Source organism: Aythya fuligula, chromosome 14, assembly GCF_009819795.1.
Source record: "Aythya fuligula isolate bAytFul2 chromosome 14, bAytFul2.pri, whole genome shotgun sequence".
NCBI classification, from domain to species: Eukaryota; Metazoa; Chordata; class Aves; order Anseriformes; family Anatidae; genus Aythya; species Aythya fuligula.
Window position 1 is genome coordinate 15,417,618 of NC_045572.1, and position 24,701 is coordinate 15,442,318.

The 24,701-nt window shown below is 43.1% G+C and overlaps 2 protein-coding genes across 2 annotated transcripts; both read right to left on the reverse strand.

Annotated features, from left to right (window-relative positions):
- Positions 1 to 915: 915 nt before the first annotated feature.
- Positions 916 to 12,762, reverse strand: PKD2L2 (polycystin 2 like 2, transient receptor potential cation channel). The gene is made up of 14 exons (XM_032197160.1): positions 12,726 to 12,762; positions 12,517 to 12,618; positions 12,084 to 12,217; positions 10,640 to 10,896; positions 9,584 to 9,805; positions 8,655 to 8,883; positions 7,984 to 8,154; positions 6,260 to 6,441; positions 4,847 to 4,964; positions 3,994 to 4,095; positions 2,589 to 2,650; positions 2,421 to 2,490; positions 1,514 to 1,620; positions 916 to 1,033 (listed from the first exon to the last, which is right to left on the reverse strand). The coding sequence occupies exons 1-14, from the start codon at positions 12,760 to 12,762 to the stop codon at positions 916 to 918; spliced, it is 1,911 nt and encodes a 636-aa protein (XP_032053051.1).
- Positions 12,763 to 14,222: 1,460 nt separating this feature from the next.
- Positions 14,223 to 23,756, reverse strand: MYOT (myotilin). The gene is made up of 9 exons (XM_032197009.1): positions 23,356 to 23,756; positions 21,548 to 21,698; positions 19,999 to 20,097; positions 18,116 to 18,165; positions 17,455 to 17,587; positions 16,095 to 16,302; positions 15,471 to 15,636; positions 14,827 to 14,960; positions 14,223 to 14,395 (listed from the first exon to the last, which is right to left on the reverse strand). The coding sequence occupies exons 1-9, from the start codon at positions 23,754 to 23,756 to the stop codon at positions 14,223 to 14,225; spliced, it is 1,515 nt and encodes a 504-aa protein (XP_032052900.1).
- Between the last annotated feature and the right edge of the window lie 945 nt (positions 23,757 to 24,701).

Consider the following 24,701-nt stretch of genomic DNA (forward strand, 5'->3'; position numbering starts at 1 on the left):
CTGAGATGTACAGCTGAAGAACTGCATGCAGAGCGTGTGGGGTGTTGAAGCTTAGTGATGACCCCAGGTGTTAACAGCATGCTCGGATGCTATTTGGACATAATTCATTCCTTCTGTTTTATTTCTTCCTGTGGCAAAGTCCCAACGAAGAACAAATACTAATGGCTACGTATGAGTAGACAGTTTCTGGCTTGAACATAATACCATGGCTGAGGCAATGTGTATAAATGGATTTAGGAATAAAAATGTTCTGAGAATTCAGGTTGAAAGCAACCTGCCCTCTAGCGGTTCCAGCTATTAAGCCCTGGACCAGGTATGGGTTTTGTTGTTCATGTATTTGTTTTTTCCTGGAAGAATTATGCCTGCAGGGGGAAAACAAACCTGTTCTGGAAACAGTAGGTGCCTGGAATAAGATTTTTTTTGAGAAGCGTTATAATTGCCAGCAGGTGCACGGGTGCACATAAGTGGTCCAGGGAAGTCTGGGCTGAGGAGCCACATGCTGGACTGTACTTCGCAATTGAGGATTATATTGGGCCACGTAGCTGGAGATTGAATTATACAAAGTGGGCCCAAGAAGATGTCATCGCTCACTATCAGCTCTCATGGTTACAACAGCAGCTAGCTTATGTCTGTGTCTCAAAACACGAGGCAGCAGAATAAATGGCATTAAGGAATTTGTAGGGATTCCTATCCAGAATGCTCGTAAGGGTGGCGAGTGCTTCTCAGGGTTGAAGAACTTACCTGAAACTCACGGAGAAGACTGAAGTAACAATGATATACCTTTATTAACATTTCTGCATCTTTTATCCAGAAATATATAAAAAAGTGTCAGGGGAAGAATTGCTCTCTTTTGACTTTGAATTTCAACTGTACGAAGAATAAAGCCATCTCTGTTACCAGATGAGCTAAGCCATTTTACTCGTCTGTCATGCCTGAAAATTCCTTCATCTGTTGCATGCTTTTCATAATTCTGTTGAGTTTTGCATTAGCGTTGTTTAATTCCTCTTCCAACTCAGCTGTATATTCGAGGAGCCTAGGACACAAATACAGCAACAAATCCTTGAGTTGGGCTCCTCTTGAACTTGTATTTGTAACCTTCCTGTTTGCTTACTTGCATTGTGTCAGCTGCAAACAGTCTTAAGTCCCAAAATACCCCCACCGCAAGCGCAAGGCCTTACAGTCTTTGTCCACCCTCTCTGGGCGGCCATAAAGAGATGTCCTGGAAGAGCGGTAATATTTTAAATTCTCTTCCCACCTCATTCTTGACTAATGTTCTTACAAACTGTTCTACTGATTGTCCATCTGTCTCCATCTTCTTCTCTCTCTGAGGGCAGCTGTTGGCAGCCAGTATAAGAGCACTTAAAATAGCATCTTAAGATCACTGACTTTGTGTTGATCTTGTGTCTCTCAAGTTGCCACTCTGTGAGGGTTTTAGCTAATTGAAGTCAGGGCTGCTGCGACTGCCTAGGGATGGGAATAAGACTTCAAAGAACAGGCTCTCCCAAACACTTACTGCTGAAATTCTGCAGGGGAGACAGAGCTCTGAGAAGCGGCGCCTGGTTCAGTGTTGTCAGGTGGAATCCTGAGATGATGCTTTCTCCCCTTCCGTGACCTCAACTTCTATTCCACACCAGAGGGATTAAAAAAAAAACATCAGAAAAAGCCAACACTCTTTACTTGGGTACCTGTTAGCATATCAGCATGTCGCTTATGCAGGGAGGGAGCATGCATGAGCAGGAAAAGATGTATGCATTTGTGGGGAGAAAAATGTTCTCTCTCCATCTGAAAGTAATTTTCCTTCTGGCTCTTCGAAAAAGACAGGATGTAAGAATACACATCTTTTCAGAAGTGACAGACCACAAGCATTATGTGGAGCAGTGTTTACAGATAGCTGTTGGACTTCCCCTTTCTTGGAGATTTTTTTTTTTCCTTTTTAAGATGTTTTAGAAGTGCTTGGACTGGCTTTACCCCGGATATGGGTCTACCAAGGACTGTTGGAAAACTTTTTGTAAAGCAAGTGGAAGCTACAGTGATTTTTGCTGCAAATGCAGGCTATGACCTGACAAACTGCTCTAAAATATGTCTTTTTCTATACATCTGTTTTAGTTTAACATTTGGGCAAATGCCCAGCTCACAACTTCATAGCACTTTGCTAAGACACTGGCCTGGAACTACTGCCAGCTCTGCTCTTGTATTTCATGACCTTGTCTGAACAGAGCCCAAACAAGCTTTCATTTAAAGCTTGGGGCATAGCTAGCAATTTTTATGTATTTACAGCTCTAGCTTTTGTTATTCTTATCATGTTAAAAAGTTTTCTGTGGAGAAATAAGTAACAGTGGGGACAACTGTGACTCCTTTGGCATTAATTAGCTTTTGAAATATATCCAGTTTGTAAGAGTATAGGAAAAAATAAAGCCTACCTTTTCGTTACCACTGCTTCTTTTGGAAAGCTTGGAAATATCCTTTCTTTTAGTGGATGAAAATTCCTTTCTTCTCATTCACACAAATGAGAAGAGACAGAAGTCCTTTGAGAATAGGTCTGTTCTAGGTCCAGGGAGTAAATGCTGAAGTCTGGGTTGAGATCCTACCTTTCCAGGTTCTCCACCTCTGGTTTCTTCAGTCTGAGCTTCACAAGGGTGTTATTGCAACTCTGAACACAGACAGAATGTTGAGCGTGTTAATTGCCTTATATTTAACCAGACACCTCCATGCAAGGACTTGAACACAAGGAACAAAACACACGTGTGGTGCCTTGGCAATCAAAGAGAAACCCCACCATCCTTACTGCTTGCTTGGTTCCCTTAGCTCAGGGAAACTTATCTGCTACATCTCAAGTTTGTCATGAAATCCTTGAAGGTAATATCCACCCAAATCTGATAAGGGTTTTGATTTTCCAGTATGTACAACTTAATCTTAACTTAGACCAGGATTAGTAGGGGAATAAGGTTGGGTGGAGGAAACTGTGCTGTGCTGTTGCTGACGGGACTGGCTATATGAAAGGTTGTGCTTTGCAGAAGCAAAGTAATTTGCGTCCACAACGTGTGTAAAATCCTGCAGGAAAATTTCAAGAAGACAACGCTGCCAGCCTTCCTCTACAGAGTGACCAGTGTCAGCCAGCCTGGAGAAACATGGCCTGAAGGGGTAGGTTTTTCATCCAGCGTGTATTTCAGTCTTACTGGTGATGCTGCATTTCCCAGTTAAAGGCTGGTTTCTAGGTGGAGGTACTGACTTGTCCCAGCAACAGAACTGTATGCAGCCCCTTCAGCAGGAAAGGAGGTCACAATTTCAAGTTGGACTGAAAAGTTGGGAAAGATATGTTTCCCTTTTGTGCTCCTTTCTGGCACATAAAAATGGCCTGAACTGTGGGATTTTAAAGGTACATATTTCTATTTGTCTTCCCAGTCTGTCTTAGCAGCTTATTTCAAAGTTTTCCATGCCTTTTAACTGACTGCATTTGACTGCCCTGACTTGAGAAGCGTCATAATTCCCTTTCCCTGCTCTTCTTCTCTCATCTAGTTACACCAGCACAGACAGGCCTTGTTGCTCGTCCATTAAGGTTTATATCCTTACAAGTGCTTTTGGTGTGGGGCCCCTTTGCTTCAGTTATGCTTGGCAACATCCCTAAACCTGCATGCAAAGATCTTTAGTTTCTCGGTTGGGAAGAACAGCAACAGTGAGCTTTGAAGAAAGCTGGTCTCATGAAATACCTTAAACCAGGCTGGTCTTAAATACTGTTTTTGAAAGGGTGAAGTAAAGGTAGGCTCTTTGCACCCTAATTTGTATGTTACTTGTATCAATAATAACCATTAAGAGCTCCTGTGGGTTTGATGGAAGGTTATATCTGTCAATTATTTGCTGAAAGTACAATATCAACCATTGGGTATTCTTCAAGGGTTATGGCTCAGTTGTTTAAGGTTCTTTCCTACTGAGGTAGCATAGAATTCCCCCTCTAATATTTATTTAAATGAGGTAGTTACAGAAGCATTTACTTACCTGTCTGACGAGGTCTTTGATGTGGATTTCTTGACTGGGTATCCCTGCAAAATCTGCTTTGACTTCTGAATAGGTGTCGTTTATAATAGCCAAAAACATGTTCTGCACAGGAAGGAGGCAGTTAGGCATTTTTTCTGGAAACTGTGTTCATTATGCTGGTCTTGTTTTGGGGGCTGTTCAACGCTAAGCCATGGAACTAATGGGACTCGAGGAGCTTTGCTGGGTGGAGGCATGCTTCTAATGCATTTAAATTCTCTGAGAATCTTGGGGCTTTAGGGGCTATTTTGGGAGATTCCTCTCTTATTTCCTATGTTTAGTATCAGCTAAATGCCCCGGTTCCTTGGAAGTGACAGTTTTCTTTGTATTATATTGCACCTTTTTCAGATGACTTTACAATCAGAACTAACTAATGAAAGCACTGATCCAACTGATCGGTGAACTGAGAAAACTTGCAACTACAGCGTGCCACCAAAGTCCCTCTTTAACCTTCCCACTGGACAAGGCTGAAATCATGCAATTTTTAAGAGCTCTCAATGAAGTTTTCAGAAATTAAAATCTCAAGAAATTGATGGTGCAGTATAGTGAAAGGTGCCAACATCCTTGTTCCATCGTGCAAAAGCCCCTTTTGTGGCTCTTTGGAGGAAGGTAGAGCTGTGAAAGTCTTGCTAGCTGGGAACTTCTGCACAGGAGGTCAGACTTTCTGCCCAGGCGTAGTGATGGGCAGACAGAGGTGAGCCTGCTGTTAAAGGCCCCAGTGTCATCTTTGGGTGGAAAAGACTGCCTCAGAGTGCTACGCAACAGAACCTAGTGGTTCTTCCCTACTGCTTACACAAAAGAGAGTGTTTTTACTTACCAGCAATATGAAGAACACAAAGAATACAAATGAAATGAAGTAAATAGGTCCAAGGATCCTGTTTACTTCTATGATTAGGAAATTAAAATCTCCCAGCACAATACGGAACTGTGAAAAGCTGGGAGAAAAAATAAAAAAACAAACAAACAAAAAAAGAAAACATGAGACTGAGGTTGACTGGCTTCTCTTAAAGTATTTTAAGCATTATTTAAACAAACAAACAAACAAAACCCAAGATCAATCAGATGTAATTGAGACTGATTTGCCATTACTGTAGTCGCTGCAATCTAAAAGGAAGCCAGCATTACACTGCAATGATAAATTGGCTATTTAGCATATACTTGAGAACTTCAAAGTCCAAATAATTTTAAAATGTCTTGTATGAGGAAATACTTTCATTTTGAATAAACCACTTGGTATTAAAATTTTTTAAAAAGATTTCCTTTCTGTTGTAGGATCCCTTATCTTCTGTTAGTATAGAAGGTAGTGGCATAGGCCCCTGTGACCCCCTATAGGGAATTTAATTCTTAGGTAAGACATTTATTTATTTATTCCTTCGTACTGCAGCATCTTAGGACTGTTCTGCATTTGAGTGGATCCAGAATGAGATATTTTATGGCTTTAGAAGTGCCTTAATTATACACGAAAAAGCTGCTTTCAAACAATCCGGTACATTGAAGATACCCCTCTAAAGTTCTCTGAGGAATGTGGCTGTCAGCTGAAACAATGCACCCTGGATGACAGGTTAAGGTTGCTACAAGGTGCAAGGACCATCATAATCAGTTTCAGCTGGCACCTGGAATTGATTTGATGTCGTTGCTATGGTGAGTGGCTGAAAAAAAATTTGGGGAAGAAAGCCACAGAGCCGGTGCATGGGATTAAGGAACTCCCAGCCGTGCAGCTGGATGGTTTCTTGAAAGAGCTGTGATTCCAGTTTCTGAACATGCTCAGTTTGTGCTCTGAGCCCTTGTGTCTCTGAAGCATTTCTTAATGTGGTTTTCATGCTGGGGACTGTACCACATACCCAGTGGCACATCTGCTGGGTAATTTCAAGTCCCTGCTTTGAAAGAGGCAAAACAAGACAGTCTGTTGCCAGCCTGCCTGCCCAGGGGCCTGCTCACAAACTGCAAATTTGTTTTGAGAGCTGTGGGGACAGTCTCCTGTCACTGTTGGGTGAACTGCTCCCAAGTTTCTCTGTATTACACTTCTCTGACCCATGTAGTGTATTTGTTGTCTCTTTAGGACATATGATGTCTTTGGGAAGCAGCTTGTAGGGCTAACAAAATTGGTTTTACTCAACAAAATAGACTTAAGAGTTGGAGACCTGTACTCTTAAAAGTTCCGCTTAGCAGAAACTGTTTGTACCTGCACTAGCTGAGGATTTTGCATTAAAAAGTTCAGAAAATTGCATACATGCAGTTTGGAAAAGTAGAAAAGTCTTTAACTTGCGGACCGAAGACCAGATAGCTGAACTGTGCGTAGGCGAAGAAAATGATGAAGAACATGACAGCAAATCCACAGATGTTACTGGCACAGCGAGATAAAGTGGAGGATAGCTGTGTCATAGTCTTGTTAAAGCTTACAAATTTAAATATCTGCAAGAGAACAGACCATATTTTACTGGGGGGGGGGGAGTAGCGTCAGAATGTATTGCATCTTCTAACAGAACTTCTGGAATGTTATCTGTAATCCTAATTTATAGGTTAAGTTTTACTTGGAAATAAATTGCATACCAGATGTTAATGGATGCATCTACACAGAATATGAAGGATTGGGTGTGTTTCTGGAGAAAAGGAATATTCTGCAGGGCGTACATGCTAAAGCTGATAGTGCACGGCCAGGTCTTTGATGGGTGCTGGCAGGAGTAGTCGGCTCTGGCAGAAGCGGAGCCCTGGGCAAGGAGACTTGAAGGCACGCCACCCTCCCGCACCTGAGGATTCCCTGCTGAGCTGAGTTGGTAAGGAGCTCTACTACTCTGTGCCTGAACAAGGCCTGAACACGGGTCTTGTCCAATGGCAGCTGTTAATTGCAAGCACAATCGTGCTACCAAACTGACAGTAATGAGTTTGTTGGGAGGATAACGCGGGGCAATGTGCAGCTGGAGTACAGAAAGGATGTCGTGAGGGAGACTCCACGCAGCCAGTTAACAGCCAGGGCTCCCAACAGCTGCTTCATGCAGCCTTGGCCTGGGAGGTGGAGGAAGGCCAAAAGCCTGTTATTTTCAAATGACAAAACCCAGAAAGCCCCGTGGAGTACGTTAAAGAACTTGAATTGTATGGAGCATGAGTGTAAGGCGTGATCTCTTCTGCCAGACGCGACCACCTCCCCTTCCTGTTCTGCAGCCACGTTGTGCTGGCTGCTTTACAAATAAATACCTTTGGAGAGGTGGCCTGTAAGCAGACTGAGATCAGGCAAAGTTTTGGGAAGTTTCAGCCAGTTCCTGGGAACGCTGAGGCCAACCAAACTAAAGTCACTGATGTGTGCTGGGCACAGGTGAAAAGATGGCCTCAGTCATGGCCACCGGGGTTTGGTATCGTAGGGGCACTGGATGCAACGATACAGGATTGGTTTGGTCCCAGAGCACCTGGTTAGGAATAAAAGTAGCCTGTAACCTTGGGGAGGTTTGCTACTCTGGAGACCAGCAAATCCACTTGCAAATAAAAATGAAATTAAAGGTGTCCTGGCCAAAAAGCATTTCTGAATCAATTTCAGATACGTTTTTGTTCCATAGACAGTTCTAAAACAGCTACTGTTTTCATAGTTTCTAGCTATGAAAACTATGAATAGCTTCACCTGTTACAGCCGTGCCATTTGTATAGGTCAGGCTGTGACCTGGATAATACTGAGTCTAGGAAAAGACTGAGCTTAAGGAGGCTGTTTGGCTATGGTTGTGTCCCAGCTGCTCCAGTGGAGACAGCTGCCTATGTGCAAAATTTTTTTTAGATGGGCTTGGAATCTGTGTGACCCATGTTTATGAGAATGAGATAATTTTAAACACTTCTGGAATCTTATAAACAAAATTACCCATTCTAGCCCCACCTTTGCAGTTCATTTGGAACAAGGTAAAAATGAATGTTTATCATAAGCTTCGAAACACTACGATTCTCGAGTACAAGAAAGGGAGTAAGAGCCAATACCTTCATAAAAGCAAAGAAGACACAGATGGCAATCATGTTGTCATAAAGGATTTGCCAGAAAGCAAGGAAATAGAAGTCTGGATAAACATTCTCATCAGAGAGCAGCTTTTCCATTAGCAGGGACACTGCCATGGTGCGGTAGATATTGAAGCCAATGGCAAGGATGGATACCTGAAGGAAAGCAGAAGACAGTGAAACTGAAGTCCAGCTACCCCCTTCTCTTCAGACTTATTTTGCACAGTTAAGACTGCGTTGATTTCAGCAGGCCCTTGATGAGATTTGAAGAACTTTTTAGATGTTGGGTCATGAACTGTACATACGAGACCTTACTGGCCAATTTATTTGTACTTGTACTGTGGCAATGGTGGATTTGTTCTATATAACATACTGCATACGTTCTCATTTTACTGTGCTAACAGTTGTGTGCTAGTGCTTCCCAGCTGTGCCAAGATTACAGCTAAAACAAACAAGGTGGATAAAGAGTGGAAGGGACATGGAGCCACAGCACCTTGACGGTAAGGTTAGGAAAGAGCTGAGGTGTGCTGAGCCACGATGGGGCTCTTCGGTGAGTGACTCTAACCAGGAACAGGGTCGAGCTGTTTTGGCTCGATGGGTGTCTACCCAGTGCCAACCTACGCTGGCAAGCACAGAAGAATCAAGGAGCAGCTCACCACTACCAGCAGCAAATCCAGCCAGTTCCAGACACTTCTGAAATACTCCATTTTCAGTTTTTTTATTTCTATCAATTCTTGGATTATGAATGTAATGATAAAGAGGCAGAAGGCAATTTCACAAGAAGCCAAGAAGTAATCATAAAACGTGACGTATCTGAGGAGCTTCACAGAGTAGATACGCGAGGAGGGGATAACACCTCCAGTGGCAGGGAACTCTACCACCAACCTGGAAAAAATTGGGGACTGGTGTTAGTTACTATTACCCTTAAATTATCTCAGTTACCTTTAAATTGTCTCAGCCCTTACTAGTCTAACATTAATTGTTATTTCAGTAGTAATACGTAACTGGGACTGTAGTTGGGCCGAACATTTGTGCAAAAAATGAGAACTGGATGACTCCTGCATCTGCAAGATCTTCTTTTAAAGATGATGCTCACTTCCCCATGAAAACAGTATTACAAGGAAGTGAAGGGTGCGGATGACAGATCTATTAAACGAACACCCAAACTCTGCAGTTTGGTTAAGTCTTAAAAGAAACTGTGTCTCAGAAGGGCATATATTCACCCCACCCTGAGTGTCTTCCCTCCAGTAGCTGACAACAGTACGAGTAATCTAGATTTTGACTTTGCAAAAGCCTATGGAATCTATTCCTACTGACAGTATCAACCAGCTGTACAGACACCAACCATTTAAAAAACTGGAAATGAAGGAACTAGGTCTGTTCCCTGCTCTAACTGAATTTCTGCATTTTTTTTTTATTTTTTATTTATTTATTTATTTTTTTAATGAATTACTACGGTCTTGCCAGCTACTGCCTGAGAAACATGACTGTGTATGCCTGAGGCAAACAGCCTTTCCTTGTGTCTTTCAGGAAGCATCATGCCTTAGTAAATTGGATTTGACACATAGTAAAGGTAAGAACTCACCTGATTATACAGAAAAGGTTTACGTTAGCATTATATGTTGAGAAGTCAATAAATACAACCCTGGTTCCTCTAGTGAGCCAACCATTCTTCCTGAGAAATTCCAACTTCTCTCTGCTCTTCTCTTTTGATTTCGGCAAGGTGAATATATATCCTCCACTGCTGTAAAAGCCTACCTCTCCCCAGTACCATGGGGATAAAGAAGCGGCAAAAGAATATTTCCATCTATGAGGAACAGGAAAAGAAAGCAGCTAGCCTATGAAAACTATGAAAGTAAGCTTTCACTTTTTATTTTATACTTGTTAGTTCTTGTGTTCCACTGCATCCGCAATTGACCATTTAAGTTAGACCTTTAAATAATACTTTTATTTACAAGTAAGCATGAGACTTATGACTTTAAAATATTCCCGTTTCTTTACCTACCAAGTACATTCACAAAAAAAGCAAGTGCTTATGATGCTGGATTTCACCCAATGTGGGCTAGACAGTTTAATTACATCAAAACCTTCATAGGTAAAAAGAATGTCTCTGGTTTTTGTACTTCATTGTTACTGTGGCATGTTCATATATTCTCCCATTGGGTTAAATCAATGCTAAATGAAATGTGTGAAACAGGCCTTTTGGCTCTGTTTCCACAACACTTTAGCATGATTCTAATTTATAAACATGTGATTTAAATCAAGGCTTCATATAAGTGAGCATTTCTCTGGAGATATTAATGGCAATAGAACCATTAACGTACTTCTGCTGAACTGGGCTCGCCATTTCCAGTTCTTCCTGTCTCTCCGCTATAAATTTCCCATGCCAAATTTCTGTCTATAGTATTGGCATAAAAACAAATCTATGGTTTATCTCACCGTAAACAAGGGAAAAACTCAACTCACTGCATGCACAATTGTAAGTTACTGAAGAATAATGGTATTAAGGATTTAGTAAGATTTTCAAAAACACTTTTGTGCTTGCTGTCTGGTTCCAACTGAAAGTATTTCAGATCTGAAAATCTCTTATAAATATATATCCAAAAGATACCACAAGAAAATCTGAAGTAGGATGACTTACTCAGATCCGTTCTTTAGACCAAAGTCAGACTTGTCTTCTGATCTATAACGGTACTTGGGGTAACAGTCTTTTGTGAAATTCTGGAAGTATGGGTAGGTGGAACAGGTGTTATTGCGTACTTTCAGCTGGCGAACCTGGGCTACTCCTAACATTAAATTCTCATAGTAAATATGGCTTCTGTTTTCCTGGAGGTCTGATGTCAAGTTGCCATACCATTTGTCCCAACTGAGTCCATCCAAGAGGGGTCCCTCTACAAACTATATATACAAGCAAGGTTAAAGATTCAAAAGATTTATATATCACTATTACCCTGCTTTTTAAAAGACAAATCTTTACACGGTTCCCAGGTTACTTATGGGTATGGAATTTAAGATAGAATTCTACAGGGAATAGAATGGATTCATATGAAAAAGATGTAAATATCTCAATTGAGTGAGGCAGTGTATAGGTGAACATTGTATTCTATCAGAGATATGTAATGGGTTTGCTCAGGGCAAAACTACGACATACAGTTGTTTGGAGTATCATTAAACGAGTTTTAAACACGTTTAAACACAAAAATATTGCATGTTGTTTTAACATGGTCTTGCTCTCTGAAGATCTGTTTTGAAATATGCATTTCTGACTAGGCTTTTAGTCATCTGAACCTAAAGAAAGTATTTATTTTTGAAGTTCTTTGAAAACTTCTGTATGTTACTTAGATGCAGATAAAGCGCACTGAACTTGAGAAAAACATTATCCAGAGGGCAAAACATGCCCCCACGGTTTGGAACATGCATTACAACTGCTGTTAGTACATCAGCATACAATTGTATAGCAAGGGCTCACTGTTTTATGGACTAACAATAACAGACACGATGATAAGAGGGAGTACAATTATTCCCAATGAATTGTGATAGCCAGGCATTTCCGTTTTTAAGGAAGGGTAGGATGAAAAACTTTCCCTTTGGATGTCACCTGGGCAGTGATGGCAATGTTGGGAGGTCCTTCATCTAGTAGTGAAAACAGAGATACCTGTTTTGCAACGATCACCACAATAAGATGTGATGTAATAGCAAACTAGGTGAACCAAGGCAGCATGTTCTCCTAGTGTCTCCAGTGAAAATCACACCAAGTACAGTTTAACTTTTTTTAAACAGCTGAAAATCAGAAAAACTGTAAACCCCAAATCTTTTTGTTGAAACTAACAATCAGTGTGATGCTGCAGTTAACCTATTGTTTTCCTTAACCGTCTATTCAGACTGTCTATCAGAGGTACAAATATTACAGTTTGTACTCCGAATTTCTACATTTTAAGAAGTTATTTATCTTGCTTCAGCTGAAGCTGCAACATCTAGCACAGGGAATTTGGGTGGGCCAGGAGCCTCTATTGCTCTGTATTAACACTAGGAGCTTCTTTACCTGGTTGCTGTATATACGAAAATATTTGCACAGAAAGCCTTACTTTCCAGAAATCAGCCACGTTCCTAATACTGTTGAAATCAATCCCTTCATCTTCAGCAGAAGCCTGTTCCAGAAAGAGACGTGACATCACTTCGTTCAAGTGAAACATGTTGGTGCTCACCATCCCAAATGTCACTAGGAAGAAAGGGCAAAACGGGGATGCTCACGGATGAAAATAAGAGGTTGACCTCAGCTTCTAAGCACGCTGCCCCCTCTTCAATCATCAGCACCAGTCATGCTGTTAGGAAAACACACTCGGGGCGATTTTGACTGAAATAACGCTTCTGGCTGGCAGACAGGTGGATTTAAGGATTAAATGACTCCTCTCTCCTTGCCTGCTCTTGCATACTGGAGGAGGGACGGCTCCTCAAGTGCAAGGCTTCAAATTAATTGCTCCTAACCAGGCATAGTCCCCCCTTCACCTGCTGCCTTACCTAGACACAGCGTGAAAAGGAAAATGATGTAGACAACCAGCTCCCGCAGCGTCGTTTTCAGCTCTAGTTCTCTGCTGTAGCTCATCCGGGGTTTTGTGACACCTAACGGGGTTGGGGGGAGAGGGGAAAAAAAGGGCGAGGGCAGAAGCTGAGCTTTAAACCCCAGAGGCCGCAGCCGCCGGTAGCAGCCCCGCGGCCGCCTCACGCACCGCCGCCGCTCAGCTTCTGCTCCGCCGCCGCCTCCATGGCGGCCGGGCCGCACCGGGGCCGCTGCCGGGGCTCGCTCCGCTCGTTGGAACCGCAACGGGCGGCGGCTCCCGCTGAGCCCCGCTTGTCCCGGCGGCGGGGCTGCCTGAGGGCTGAGCGCCCGGCCGCCTCCTCGGTTTTCCCTTCTGCCCCTCAGCAGCGGCAGGAACGCGGGCTGCGGCCATGGCGACGGGCGCTGAGCGGTGGTTGCGGGCTGGGGGTGCTGGTGTCGGGCTGTGGCACCGCGCCCTGCCCTCAGCGCTGAGGGGTTTTTGCCTCCGGGAGAAGCCCACACGGGTGTAATAAATCGGTGTTGGCTGAGGTCAGAGCTGCAAAGAGTGTGGTTACAGCAGCTACTGCTGCTTTGGCAGCCCAGCTGGAGGAGCAGGGTGGTGGTGGTGGGAGCCGGGCAGGTGAAGGGTGTGGGGTTATGGAGCAGCACAGCAGTGGGGTGAGAAGCCGAGACCTCATTTTGTCCTTACAGTGCTCTGAGGGGAGCTGGATAGCTGCAGGGGTACTGCGCACCCCAACAGCCTGGGTTCAGGCTGGATTTGTCTTCACCCATCTGCCTTTAGAGATCAGGGCTGAAAAAGCTTCAGGTTAGGTTGCTGGAATTTGGCAAAATCAGTTTTTGCTAAAAAAAAAAAAAAAAAAAAAAATGGCTGTGAATAACAGCATAGAAATTGAGTTAGTCAAATCACCGTCTTGTTGAGAGTCAACAGAGATAAGGCCCAGTCGCTCCTTTATTAGAAGGAGGGAAGTTGTGGCTGCCTCAGTGCTGTGTTATATAGTGCAGCTTCTGCATCAAGCATGCAAGAAGGAAAACTCTTGGTGATGCCTCACTGCCGTGTCTCAGGGCTGAGAGCTGCAGTAGCTCTGAGGAGGCAGAAGACAAGGAATTGGGAAATAGGGAGAGGAGAGGAACAGGAGGAACCCCTACAGAGCCAGGAGGGAAAGAACTGGGCTTTGCTGGGCTGGATGTGGTGCCAGGCAGCTGTAGCTGCATTTTAACAGATCAAGGAAGAGTCATAGCCCGTGGTGGATATTTAAAGTTTTATTTGCCTCTATGCAGTCCTCATAAAAACACTCTAGGCCATTTGGTTTTAGTATTCAGACATTACAGAGTTCTGCTATTATCAAGAGTGATATTAGAGAAGCAGTACAAACCAATCTACTTTAGCAAGTAACCAAGCACAGGTGGAGCTAAAACCACCTACACCTGTAAAATCTAATTGCCCTGCTTTCTTAGCCTGTATAGTTAAAATACAATACTCAGTAAATGGCTATATTCACCAACCCATATAAATAAAATCTAACAGGTAAAAGGGGAACAACAGAATGTGCAAGAGTCAAAGTAGAAGTACGTAGATAGGTATTTTGCTAATCAGAGCAACCATCGGTTAACTACGTCTATGTAGTAACTGTCTCTTAGAGGTGTGAGTTTTCCTCTTCATTTCCAGTTAAAGTTCGTCACTTTCATACAGTCCAGACTGCTCAGCCAAACGCTGAAACTCTCCTTCTGGTGAGAAAGCTTGTTTCACGTCCAGTCCTCTGCCATTAAGTGCCAAATACTTGCTAAAAGTTGGTCGAACCCGTAACTGCTTTGGGGCTGGAACTGGCTTGTTTGCATGTGCTGGAAGAGAGAAAAAAGCCTCTTTCAGTGTCTTCCCAGACTGTGGAAAGACCCAGGGTATAGCAACTCAATTGCTTTTTTGTTTGTTTGTTTTTTATCTGCAACATAGAACAGCCAACCCTTAGGAAGAACTTAACAGACAAGCTGGAAATTTATGGGAAGGACAACATTCACCCTCCTTGGTATCTGTCAAAACGTAGACTTTTGTGGGACAGGCAGCAGATGCAAACCATTTGTAAGAGACTCATCACATAGTATTGCACAGATGTGTGATTTTCTTGGGCTAGTTACTTTTTCTGTAGTTCATTATCCTGGGAAAGAAGTCCTCCCAACAGCCCAAGCTTTGGTAGGTTAACCATCAGGGTCCATTTGGAATACAGGTGCAAGCAGCTGTCCAAGTTGTGGTTACAGCACCGCAGAGTGGTACTTACTTGCAACCTCCAGTCTGGCATGGCATGTGGCCACTCCTGCTCCATTGACAGCAGACACTGTGTACCAACCGGCATCTTTTTTGTTTGCGTTATGAATCAGGAGGCAAATCCTTCCAGTATTGTCATGTAACAAGCTGAAAAGAAAATGTGGATATTCACATGTAAGTGCTTGGAGGGGGAAGGTGAGAAAACATTGTCTGGTTACATGTGAGGAGCTGTGAAAGCCCTCAACAATTCCTGCAGGGCACTGCTAACTATTTAAATGTAAACACTGCATTTTTATTACAACCCACCAATAATTCACATCTTGGTAGCATTCTGGTGGCACCACAACCCTTCTGCAGTCCCCATAACCTCAGAGCGTGATGAACGCTGCATTTCTTGGTGCCATAGCCATGCTTCTCACTGAGCTGTGTAACTGCTGTTGGAATCCAGTGGCATCTGGTCACAGCATTTTCTGTTCTCAAAACAATGCTCTGGGCATCATGCCTGTCCAGCACATGGGCTGGTTCATCATGCCTCATAAATGAGGGGCATATCTAGCTCCCCAGCTGCTGTTTTTATTAAGCAGCTAATTCAAATTTGACTTAAACACTGGTTATCGTTTTCCTAACACACTAATAGCCAACTCATTAGTAGGATACCTTATTCGGTCTGTATTATATTGTACCATTTCATTGTTTCTTTTCCAGTAAATCCGAGGTGTTGGGATGGCAGAGATCTGGCATTCGAGTCTGGCTGTATCTCCTTCAAAAACCTTTTTGCTTTGTGGCTTGAAGATGAAAGTTGGAGGTGTGTGATGTTCTTTTGCTAAATTAAAGAGGAAAGAGGAGGAGTTACTGTAAGTATTGAACATTATTATCAGGCTTTTTTTTTTTTTTTTAGATTTCAAATTGCTAAATTTAGGGGGGCACATCCCCTACAGCAACTTCTTAACCTACAGGTAATTCATTCCTATGTGCATAGGGGTGTAGTAGACAATCCATTTTAAGAGAGTCACTGTCAGTTCTAGGAGATGAGCAACTCCCAAATTCTGGATATCACGCTAAGTTTAAATCCCCCACTACAAGAGCTTTGAAGAAATATTTCATCCCAAATGTATATATTAAAAGAGTATTGGAAAAGGTAAAGTGTTTGTTATACTTTGAGCCTGAAGATCTGGAGATCTGCCTCTAGTTTGTAATTGCTTTAATATCCCAAACACACAGAAGGCGGCGTTAGATGACTGTGGTTTGCCGTGTCTGATAATCATCAGTTCTCTGTCTTACCAATTACTTCTACTTTTACTGCAAAAGATGCTTCTCCTGCACGGTTGACAGCCACACATTCGTATGTCCCTGCATCAGATGATTTGACCGCTTCAAAAATAAATGAGTGGAATCCCTTTTCTGACACGATCATTTTATGAAACTGGTCTTGATGTACCATCCTTCCATTCTGATACCACATCACATCTGGGGTTGGCAGCCCACTAACCTGTGAATGGGAGAAAAGCAGCAAAGAGTTAAAAAGCTTTAAGATGATACAAACTCTTCAATGCTGTATAGAGATTGAGGTATATAGGTGATAGAGTCATGGTCATAATACAAAAAGTTAATTTTTGAATATTAATGTGGTGCTGCGCAGAGAGGAAGGCTCGTGAAGTGCTGTGCAGGGATGAGCTTTAGCTGCAAGACAGTGGATGCTGTTCCTGCAAACCCCTGTTGTTCCCATCCCATAAAATAGGTTTGATTAAGTCAAAGATGTTCATTGTGGGTTCATGGAGGGAGCAAACTCACCTATCTAATCTCACAGCTAGCACTGTAGCAGTGCCGAAATTTGTACACTTTTGATAAAGTATGTTAACAAACTGTGTCTTGCAGACATGCTCTAGGTTGTCCATCACAGTCAGAAACATCCATATCTGTCACATCGCAGCAAAATGGTTAAAGGTTACGTTAAGGTATTGCCTGACTATTTAAGGCAAGGGATTGGAAGTCTTCTTGGATGCAATTGGGAAAAAAACAAGGCACGCCACAATCAGAAAACAATATTTGCAGTAAAGCCGCATATGTGCAAGTGCCAGGTTCTTTCCTACCCTAGGGCTGGCACAATTACTGTACAGTCTCAGGCCCCTCTGCTGTTCTATTTGTTTGTCATTAGTACATTTCCTTGCCAGATGCCTGCTCCAGCCAGGGCACACTTACAGCTGTATAGAAGACTCATTAAAAGCAGGCAGCCCTCTCCTACATAGGCTGTGCTGGGCGGGTTTCCATTCCACTGAAGCCAGTGGGTGTCCCAGTGGAGAGCACAAGGTCACTTCTCTAAAAGATTTCTTGAAACAAGGTCTTAATATTCAGTCTTTGCACTGAGCTCTAGTGATCTATGGACCACTTCTGTGGTGGTCCATATTTACGACCATTTAGCTTTAGCCATACTCTTATGCAACTCATTCCACTTATGTTTTCCAAGGGAAAATGTTGACACATTTACCCATCTTGTTACCAGTTTTACACTGCCTGGAGAGACCCTGTGCAACTTGCTGTTAGTGCTCTGTCTCACCAAGCCACAAAGGCACTGCAGCTCAGATCTGTTCATGCCACACACACCACACAGCTACGGGGACTGAGAGTGAAAGGCTGGTATTACTTTGAAGTCGAGCCTGCAGAATCGCCCCTCCTCAATAATGACATCCTCTGGCACTTGTGTGAAACGTGGCTGAAAAAACTTTTCCTGAATTGCGTCATGTCCACGTTCGTCTCCTCTTGAGGATGGTCTGCTCCTAAAACGAGGACAGTAACAGTTGTGTGAAAGTTACTATAGCACAGATCTCACTGCAGTGCTGAGTCACTCAGGATGTCTAGGAACCCAGCGGTACAATTCTGGTTGTTTTTTAGCTGTAAGGCATGAGTATTGATGAACCACTTATCTTGCTGAAGTTATTCAGTTTAACACAGAAGCATAACATAGGAAAAACTCATCTTTGGCTTAATATCCAAACAATGTGGGCTGTGTTTTATCATTTACATTGTTGGGCTTTGCTTTGACTAGAAATATGTTTTCTAGACTATGACACATATTTGCCCTAGATACAAGTCTTTCAAAATTTAGTGTTATGCTTAGAATTGACTGCATTAACACCACAGGCTTCAGCAGCCATCCACAAATGGTAGCATTTTGGTTGAAAGGAAGTAAATGAGTTTAGTAATTACTACTTCAGGAAAAATGAAAAGCAAAGGAATGCTAGCGTTGTCTAGAAATCCTTGAAATAAGGTCTCGAAGAGTAGCACAGCACAGGTTTATGCATTACCTTACATGTGTTGTAGGAACCTGCAGCCTGATGTTCTCTGCGTTCTGGTGCTTGGAAAGAGGAAAACAAAAGGTGAGTTAATTTACAGAGGAAGTTTAACTATAAACCAAATGAGAAGCCATTTTGAGTTAATATACTGCTCCTTAAAGCACACTGAATACTTAGAAGTTGCTGGGTTAAGATGTAAAGAAACTTGCATCATATGCTAACATGCTCTCTTTTCACCCTAGACTTTTTGCCGTGCTAGCAACAAGTCCTATTAATAGACCAGCTTCTTGTCACTCTGCACAGGTGATAGGTGCAGCAGCTTCATTTGGCACACTGGGCCTTTGGCAAGCCAATAACCTTTGTTAGAGGAGAGCAGTGCTGCTGGCAGTATCTAAAATGAGAGCTAAGTACAGAATGTCCTTCCCAATAGCAGGAATAGAAGTGGAATCACTGGCAAGAACATAGTATTGTGCCCACTTAAATATGGTACCACTAGCAGTGAACACATGCGGAGCTGGAAAATATTTTTCTTTCTACATCACAGCACCAAGTAAGCTTACTGACAGCTCCACAATCACATGAGTAAATCTGCTAAAGTACCCAGGACTGATTCCTGATAGGAGCTTGGATATTTGAAAAATACAAGCAGAGTTTATCACTAGTGACTCATTTTAGCAAGGGAATCAGGCAGAGGAAATGCTACATGGACATTTTTGGGGTGTTTGCCATTACAGTGCTTGGTTCTGCACTCCGTAGCCCATTTCTGTGGAACACTTAAGCCTGGGTTTAAACTTCAAACACAGAATCAACTTTCAGTTCAGGGCAAGCATCACGTAAGTAAAGATTTAGCTTTATTTAAAGTTTCAGCTTCATTCCCTGAATGAATCAGTGAATACAATAATGAATTAAAAAAAAAAAAATCTAAATATAAGCCAATTTCTCCTTCCATTTCATATGGAGCATTTTTATGCAAAATAAAATGAGGTCTCTCTTCCTCTCTGACATCCATCATGTTCCTTTCTTGTCTGCTTTTGTCAGGTGATTGCTGGGGAGAAATAGCTCAAACTGTGTATTCCACCCTTGCTGTGATCTTAAGTGTCTCTTGCATTGAAGAGTTTTGCTAACTGCATTTGGAAAGATGAATGCCAGCCTGCTGGCTCTCTGCATGCATGCAGCAGGAGGGATGTTTTCTTTGGCAGCACAGGTGTCCAGTGCCACATCACAGATATTTCCAGCAACTTTGATCAAAGAAGTGCCAGAGAGAGCTTTTAACTGGCCTGTTCTGAATAACCAATGAATGATGCAAGTCCCCAACTAAAATGTTTTTGAACATGCCAGTAGTAATAGATTCTTGGCTATCAGCATGTGGGCTGCTAAAATAACTGCTTTGTCTTCTGTTAACGATTGCAAGCTTCTGGAAGGGATAAAACCCAACCAATCCCACCCCACAGCCCTGACCTCCTGTAGTCAATGTCACTGACTCCAAACAGTGACAGGTGTAAATCTTGCTGTCCTGGCCAAGGCAGAACTCAGGCTATTAGAGTGGGTACCTGGATCCCTCGCTGTGCTTCTCCCTGCCTGTCACAGGCAGAGTGCTGAGGCTGGGTAGCAGCTGTTGCAATTCCTCCCTAGAGAGGTCATTCCTACAGATCAGGCCCAGCAAGGGGATGGGGGAAGTACTGCCAGCATTCGGTGCTTAAACCGCCCCCACTCCACCACCATCTCCCCCAAACCCAAATCCCAACTGTACTGAGATTCGCTAGCAAAAGCTTTTCCCTTCCCTCTTCTGCACTGGTACCAGGAAAACACCATCTCCCCATCCATCCTTGTTAAGTATAAGCAGTTCACAGCACCACCACCAGGGAATTACTGCTCTAGAGAGAGGCCCCATTTACCTGTGCGTTCTGCATATCTTCACTTTGTGCTTCAAACACAGATGCAGCGTTTTCTGGTCCTAGCAGCCTGCGAGCCATTCTTTCTTCATAAGTTAATCGCTAAAAGCAGAGCAGAGAGGAATTCTTGTCGTAAGTCCATCTACTATTTCAGTTCATCTCGTAAAAGTGCATTAATATGCCACAAAGTCAGGGTGTCGTCAGTGAAAGCAGTGGCTGAACAGAAACTCTACTTCTGTTCTAGTGGGTTTGCAGTCCGTGATGCCTACTGAAGTCAGCCTCAATATATACAGCACTGAAATGCATAAAAGATTAAACTGCCTGTTCATCAAAGCCTCTCTAATGCCATCTGTGGCCTTCCACGCCTCTTTTTTTTCCGCGCTGGGATTATTTATGGGTAACTGATGGCATTATCTCGGAAGCCAGAGTAAGTCCCAGGGTACCTTTCTGTTAGCACTGGGAAAACTTCCCAAGTCATTCAGCTGTGGATTTACTTCAGGAGCTAGAGGCTAGATGCTACTGTCCCCTACTCCCATGTGTTATTCCTACAAGCTCCAAAACACCTGAAACTTGGCTTCCCACAAGTTTATCAAGTTCTTGGCTTCCCACAAGTTTTAAGTTGGATTTGTGAGGTGAGGACAAACTGACTAAATTTATCTCATGTACAGGACATACATGTGATTACTCCTGTGTAGATAAGGATTTGAGAAGGTTTGGGGGACTTTTCCTTAGAAGAGAGCAAGACGGACCTTTTGCAAAACCTGCGAGAGCATAATATCCCAGAGATCATTACTGCTGAGATTAAGTGTGGCTGAAGACTGGCCAGTTGGTTCAGACGTTGTTGGAGGACAAGGGGAGGAGGGCACACAGGGGTGATTGCATAAGCCTTATTTTTAGTCTGGCTTCCTATGGGAAGAAAGGCTGGCTTGCAATGGCAAACTTTCTTACAGCAGATAGGACATTCCTGTTAGGGACACGTTAACTCATATTTGACCTGACATTATTTTTCCTTCAATGTTTACAACTATATATATGTATATGATACAAGCCTTTTTCCACTGATAGTAATGGCAAAACTCATTTCTATTTCAGGGAAAAGAAGATTGGAACCATAAACACTGGGATTTTACTAGTCTAGCTCCAACCAGCAGGAAGGTTGCAACTTGCATTAAAGACCTGCTTACTCCAGCTTGTTGTAATGTGCTTCCCAACTGGTAAGCAATATTTGTCTCCAAGATTCGGATTTCTTGATCATGAGGATTGTATTTTGTCCCTTCACAGAATGAATAGATAGGCACTGAGTATAAAACCCTCTTATATCTCACAGACTTTATCATAAAAGGTCACGTGTTTTCTTTGATTGGTTATTGTTCATATAAAAAGAAATCAAAGAGGTGTACCACATGTGGTGGTACTCTCTAGAATAAGCTTTTAAGTATCAGTATTTCTCCAAGTTTCTAATGATTTCAGTGGCTTATCAGCCCCGGGATTAGAATGCAGGGTGAAACCTGGGCAGAGCAAACTGGTTCCGTAATCAGCAGCTTTCCCTTACCTGGTTGCCATTCTGGAGGAGGTTGTCTTTGCATCGGAGTTTCTTTTCCAAGTCCTGGATGAGGGCCTCTTTTGTTCCTCGAATTTCTTGGTCAGATGTCTTCTGCATAGAGTTGATGCTAGCTTGTTTGTTATACATTGGCTTTGGGTAACTACTCGTGCAGGGAGAGAAAACAAAGTTATTCCTGTAGGCTCGCTTGGCTGTTCACTATAGACACAAAAACGTGAAACTGCTACCTAGAAACTGTGGTTCAAAGGAACTTGTAAAGAATTTGGGAGATAGGCTAGGCGGCATGACTGAAGATGAAAAACTTAAGGGGAAGCATCATTATCAAATCTAGTCATTCAGTGTCATCCCATAGCACTGTGCACTGTCACAGTAGCTTGCTGTGGGTCACCATTCAACATTCCTAAATCTTGCAGTGGCCTCTGTCCTGGTTTGAATGCATGCAGCTGGGCTAGCAGTGTTTTGAGAGCTCCATTGAGCTTGGAGAGTGTCTCCAGGAGAGAGTTCTCCCTCGAGAACTGCACTCCTGTGCAATTTCAATTGCTAAAAAAGCTCTTGGTGCTGCAAATCCACAGCAGGGTCACAAACAAGTTCATTATGTGTGAACAAATGATTTACTATCTTCTTCTTCAGGGTCCCAGAAGGCATTTCTGTTCAGATGTTCAATAACTAAGCTTATCCCACTGGGGTCTTTAGGTGCCCGTGCTACAATCCCCACATAACCTGCTCCTGTAATCCATAGTCAAGAGATGATCAAGTCTTGCTATGAAAACAACCTCCCCCCACATACACAAATCCCAGCAGTTACTCCAGATGCATACCTAACCCACAAGGACTCCTGCAGGACTTCTAAAAAGCACTTCTCAGTGTCTCAGCTAGCCCACTTGGTCTTACCTTCCCACAGTGCTGTGCTCAGAGAAAACACCCAAAAAACAGAAAGAGACCAGTCCAGAAACATTCAGGTTTCCTGAATACAAACTGGCACTTAAACCTGTATTTATACCCAGGTCAGCATGAGCCCCCTGCTCCTATCACCTTCCTAATACCTTCTGCTGGATTTTCTGCACTGACTTTCCCTGGGACCTCCAGCTAATGTTGGCAGGAGTACAAGTTGGTGAGAAGGCAAGACCCAGCTCCCTTTGAGATCTCACTGACCTTGGGAGGTATTTGGATTGCAGCCCAAAGGCAAAATGATATAATACTTATTCAGGAAAGAATTTGGTCTTTGGTCTTAAGGGGTAAAATTTTGAAGTGGCTGCCTTTCTGCTAGTATGTATGATTAATGAAAACTGAATTCTAGGGAAGTATAGAGTCCCATCATGATGTAGAGCCTGAAAATTCTGCTGAGACTTACTAGGAATTTTAATGCTGTTTGTATGTGAAACATGCTGCTGCCTTCTTTGCTGTTCACAAGGCATGTTTGTAGAGAAGAGTCCATTTGAGATGGCTGTCTATCTTCTGTTCTGGATACCGTTGAACAAGTGATTCCCATCAAATCACACTAAACCGTTCAAACTGAGACCAACAAATGTGTGCAACAGCCAGTGGCATGGCTGCTGGGCAGTTCAATTCCTCATTTACACCCATCTATCCCACAGAGACACCAAGGGCAAGCACTCAGCCTCCTAACCTGCCTCACTTCACGCATGCAAAGCCCTGCCTCGCGCATCAGAAGTCAATGGGAGCTGGACCATTGGCTTCGGCCAAGCTGGCCGGGTTGGGGTTGGGTTGGTCAGTGCACAGGAGAGGCCAGGCCAGGCCAGGTGAAAGCGAGGGGAAGTTAGCAGCCTGTGTATACTTACTGAGGTTCCCCGGGAGGAGTTTGGCTGTTATAATCAGGCTGCGAGGGTAGCACTGAGCACAGGAATGCTGCGGGGGGTTGGTTAGGCATGGATATAAGCCGTTGCCCGGATGATGAGCTAGCAGGAGACTGCGCAGACGCAGGCGTGACGGGATATGTGGATTCCTTAGGGGCACTACAGGAAGGCGAGGAGAGCGTGATTGAAGAGCTCAGCGATGACGAGGAGGAGAATTTCTGCCCGCTAGGGTTACGAGGCTGTATTAGAATGGAGGACTGTTTGATTTGTCTGCTCGGCTCTGTAGAGGTTGCAGGTCCCGGAGGCTGCTGTTGCCCTTGACACACATTCTTAGACTGGATAAAGTGTTTTGGACGTTCGTAGTTAAACATGGTTGGTTGGCACATAGAGGAAACGGATGGGAAATTATGGGCACTCATAGGAGAAGTTTCACGACTGTCCTGGGTTTTTGTTGGTGATAACTGGCTTTGGATAGGTGGCGGGTAAAAACTAGCTGGTAGGCCACGAAAGCTTTCTTGGCTGGGCTCCTGGATAGAATGGAACCCTGGCCTTGCAGAATAGAGGCTGTCTTGGTGTGGATTTTCCCTTAAGGAAGACAATACAGATAAAGTAAATTGTACATCACAATTTAACTTGCAAAAATATCTTCTTGTGAGCAGTCATTAGCAGTCTAAAGAATTCTATGTTCAGGCAGTTGACAATTAAAGCTTAAGCTTAAAATAAGACAATTTAGGATTGATTAGAGCTATTTCAAAAACTATGCAAACGTTTCAGGTTAAAAGAACAAGTCATGCACTCCATCAGACCCAGCTGCAGTGCTCACCATAGCTATCTTATCTGCAAGAGCCCAGTAATTTCTGAAAGAAATAGCAATTGGCTTATTGCAACAACCCATCACCAGATTTTTGAATTCAGAACTTCTTATATCGAATTGAGATTTGGGATTGGAATGTCAGGACAGTGTTTTTCTGTTCAGAGATTTCCTGAGGTTTGCTGTTGTGGCTAATAATTGCCAGAATGACATAGCCACAGAATAAAGTAGGGCACGCCAAGCAGCTCAGAGGTCCTCTATTTATTTTGGAAGTCATTGATATCTAAACCTGGTATCCCATCAATTTACAGAAGGGGAATGTTTCATTTAAGCAAACTTACTAAATTTGTTGAGACTGACAACTAACTTCAGCTCTAGGATAAATAAACACCAGCCCCCACTCCTCCTCAAATAAATTAAAAGCTACTAATAAAAAATGAGAATGTAAATCCACACAGTTACATGTGCTGGAAAAAATTGTAATCTTGCCCCACTGAGATCAGCTGTTTTGCTGCTATAT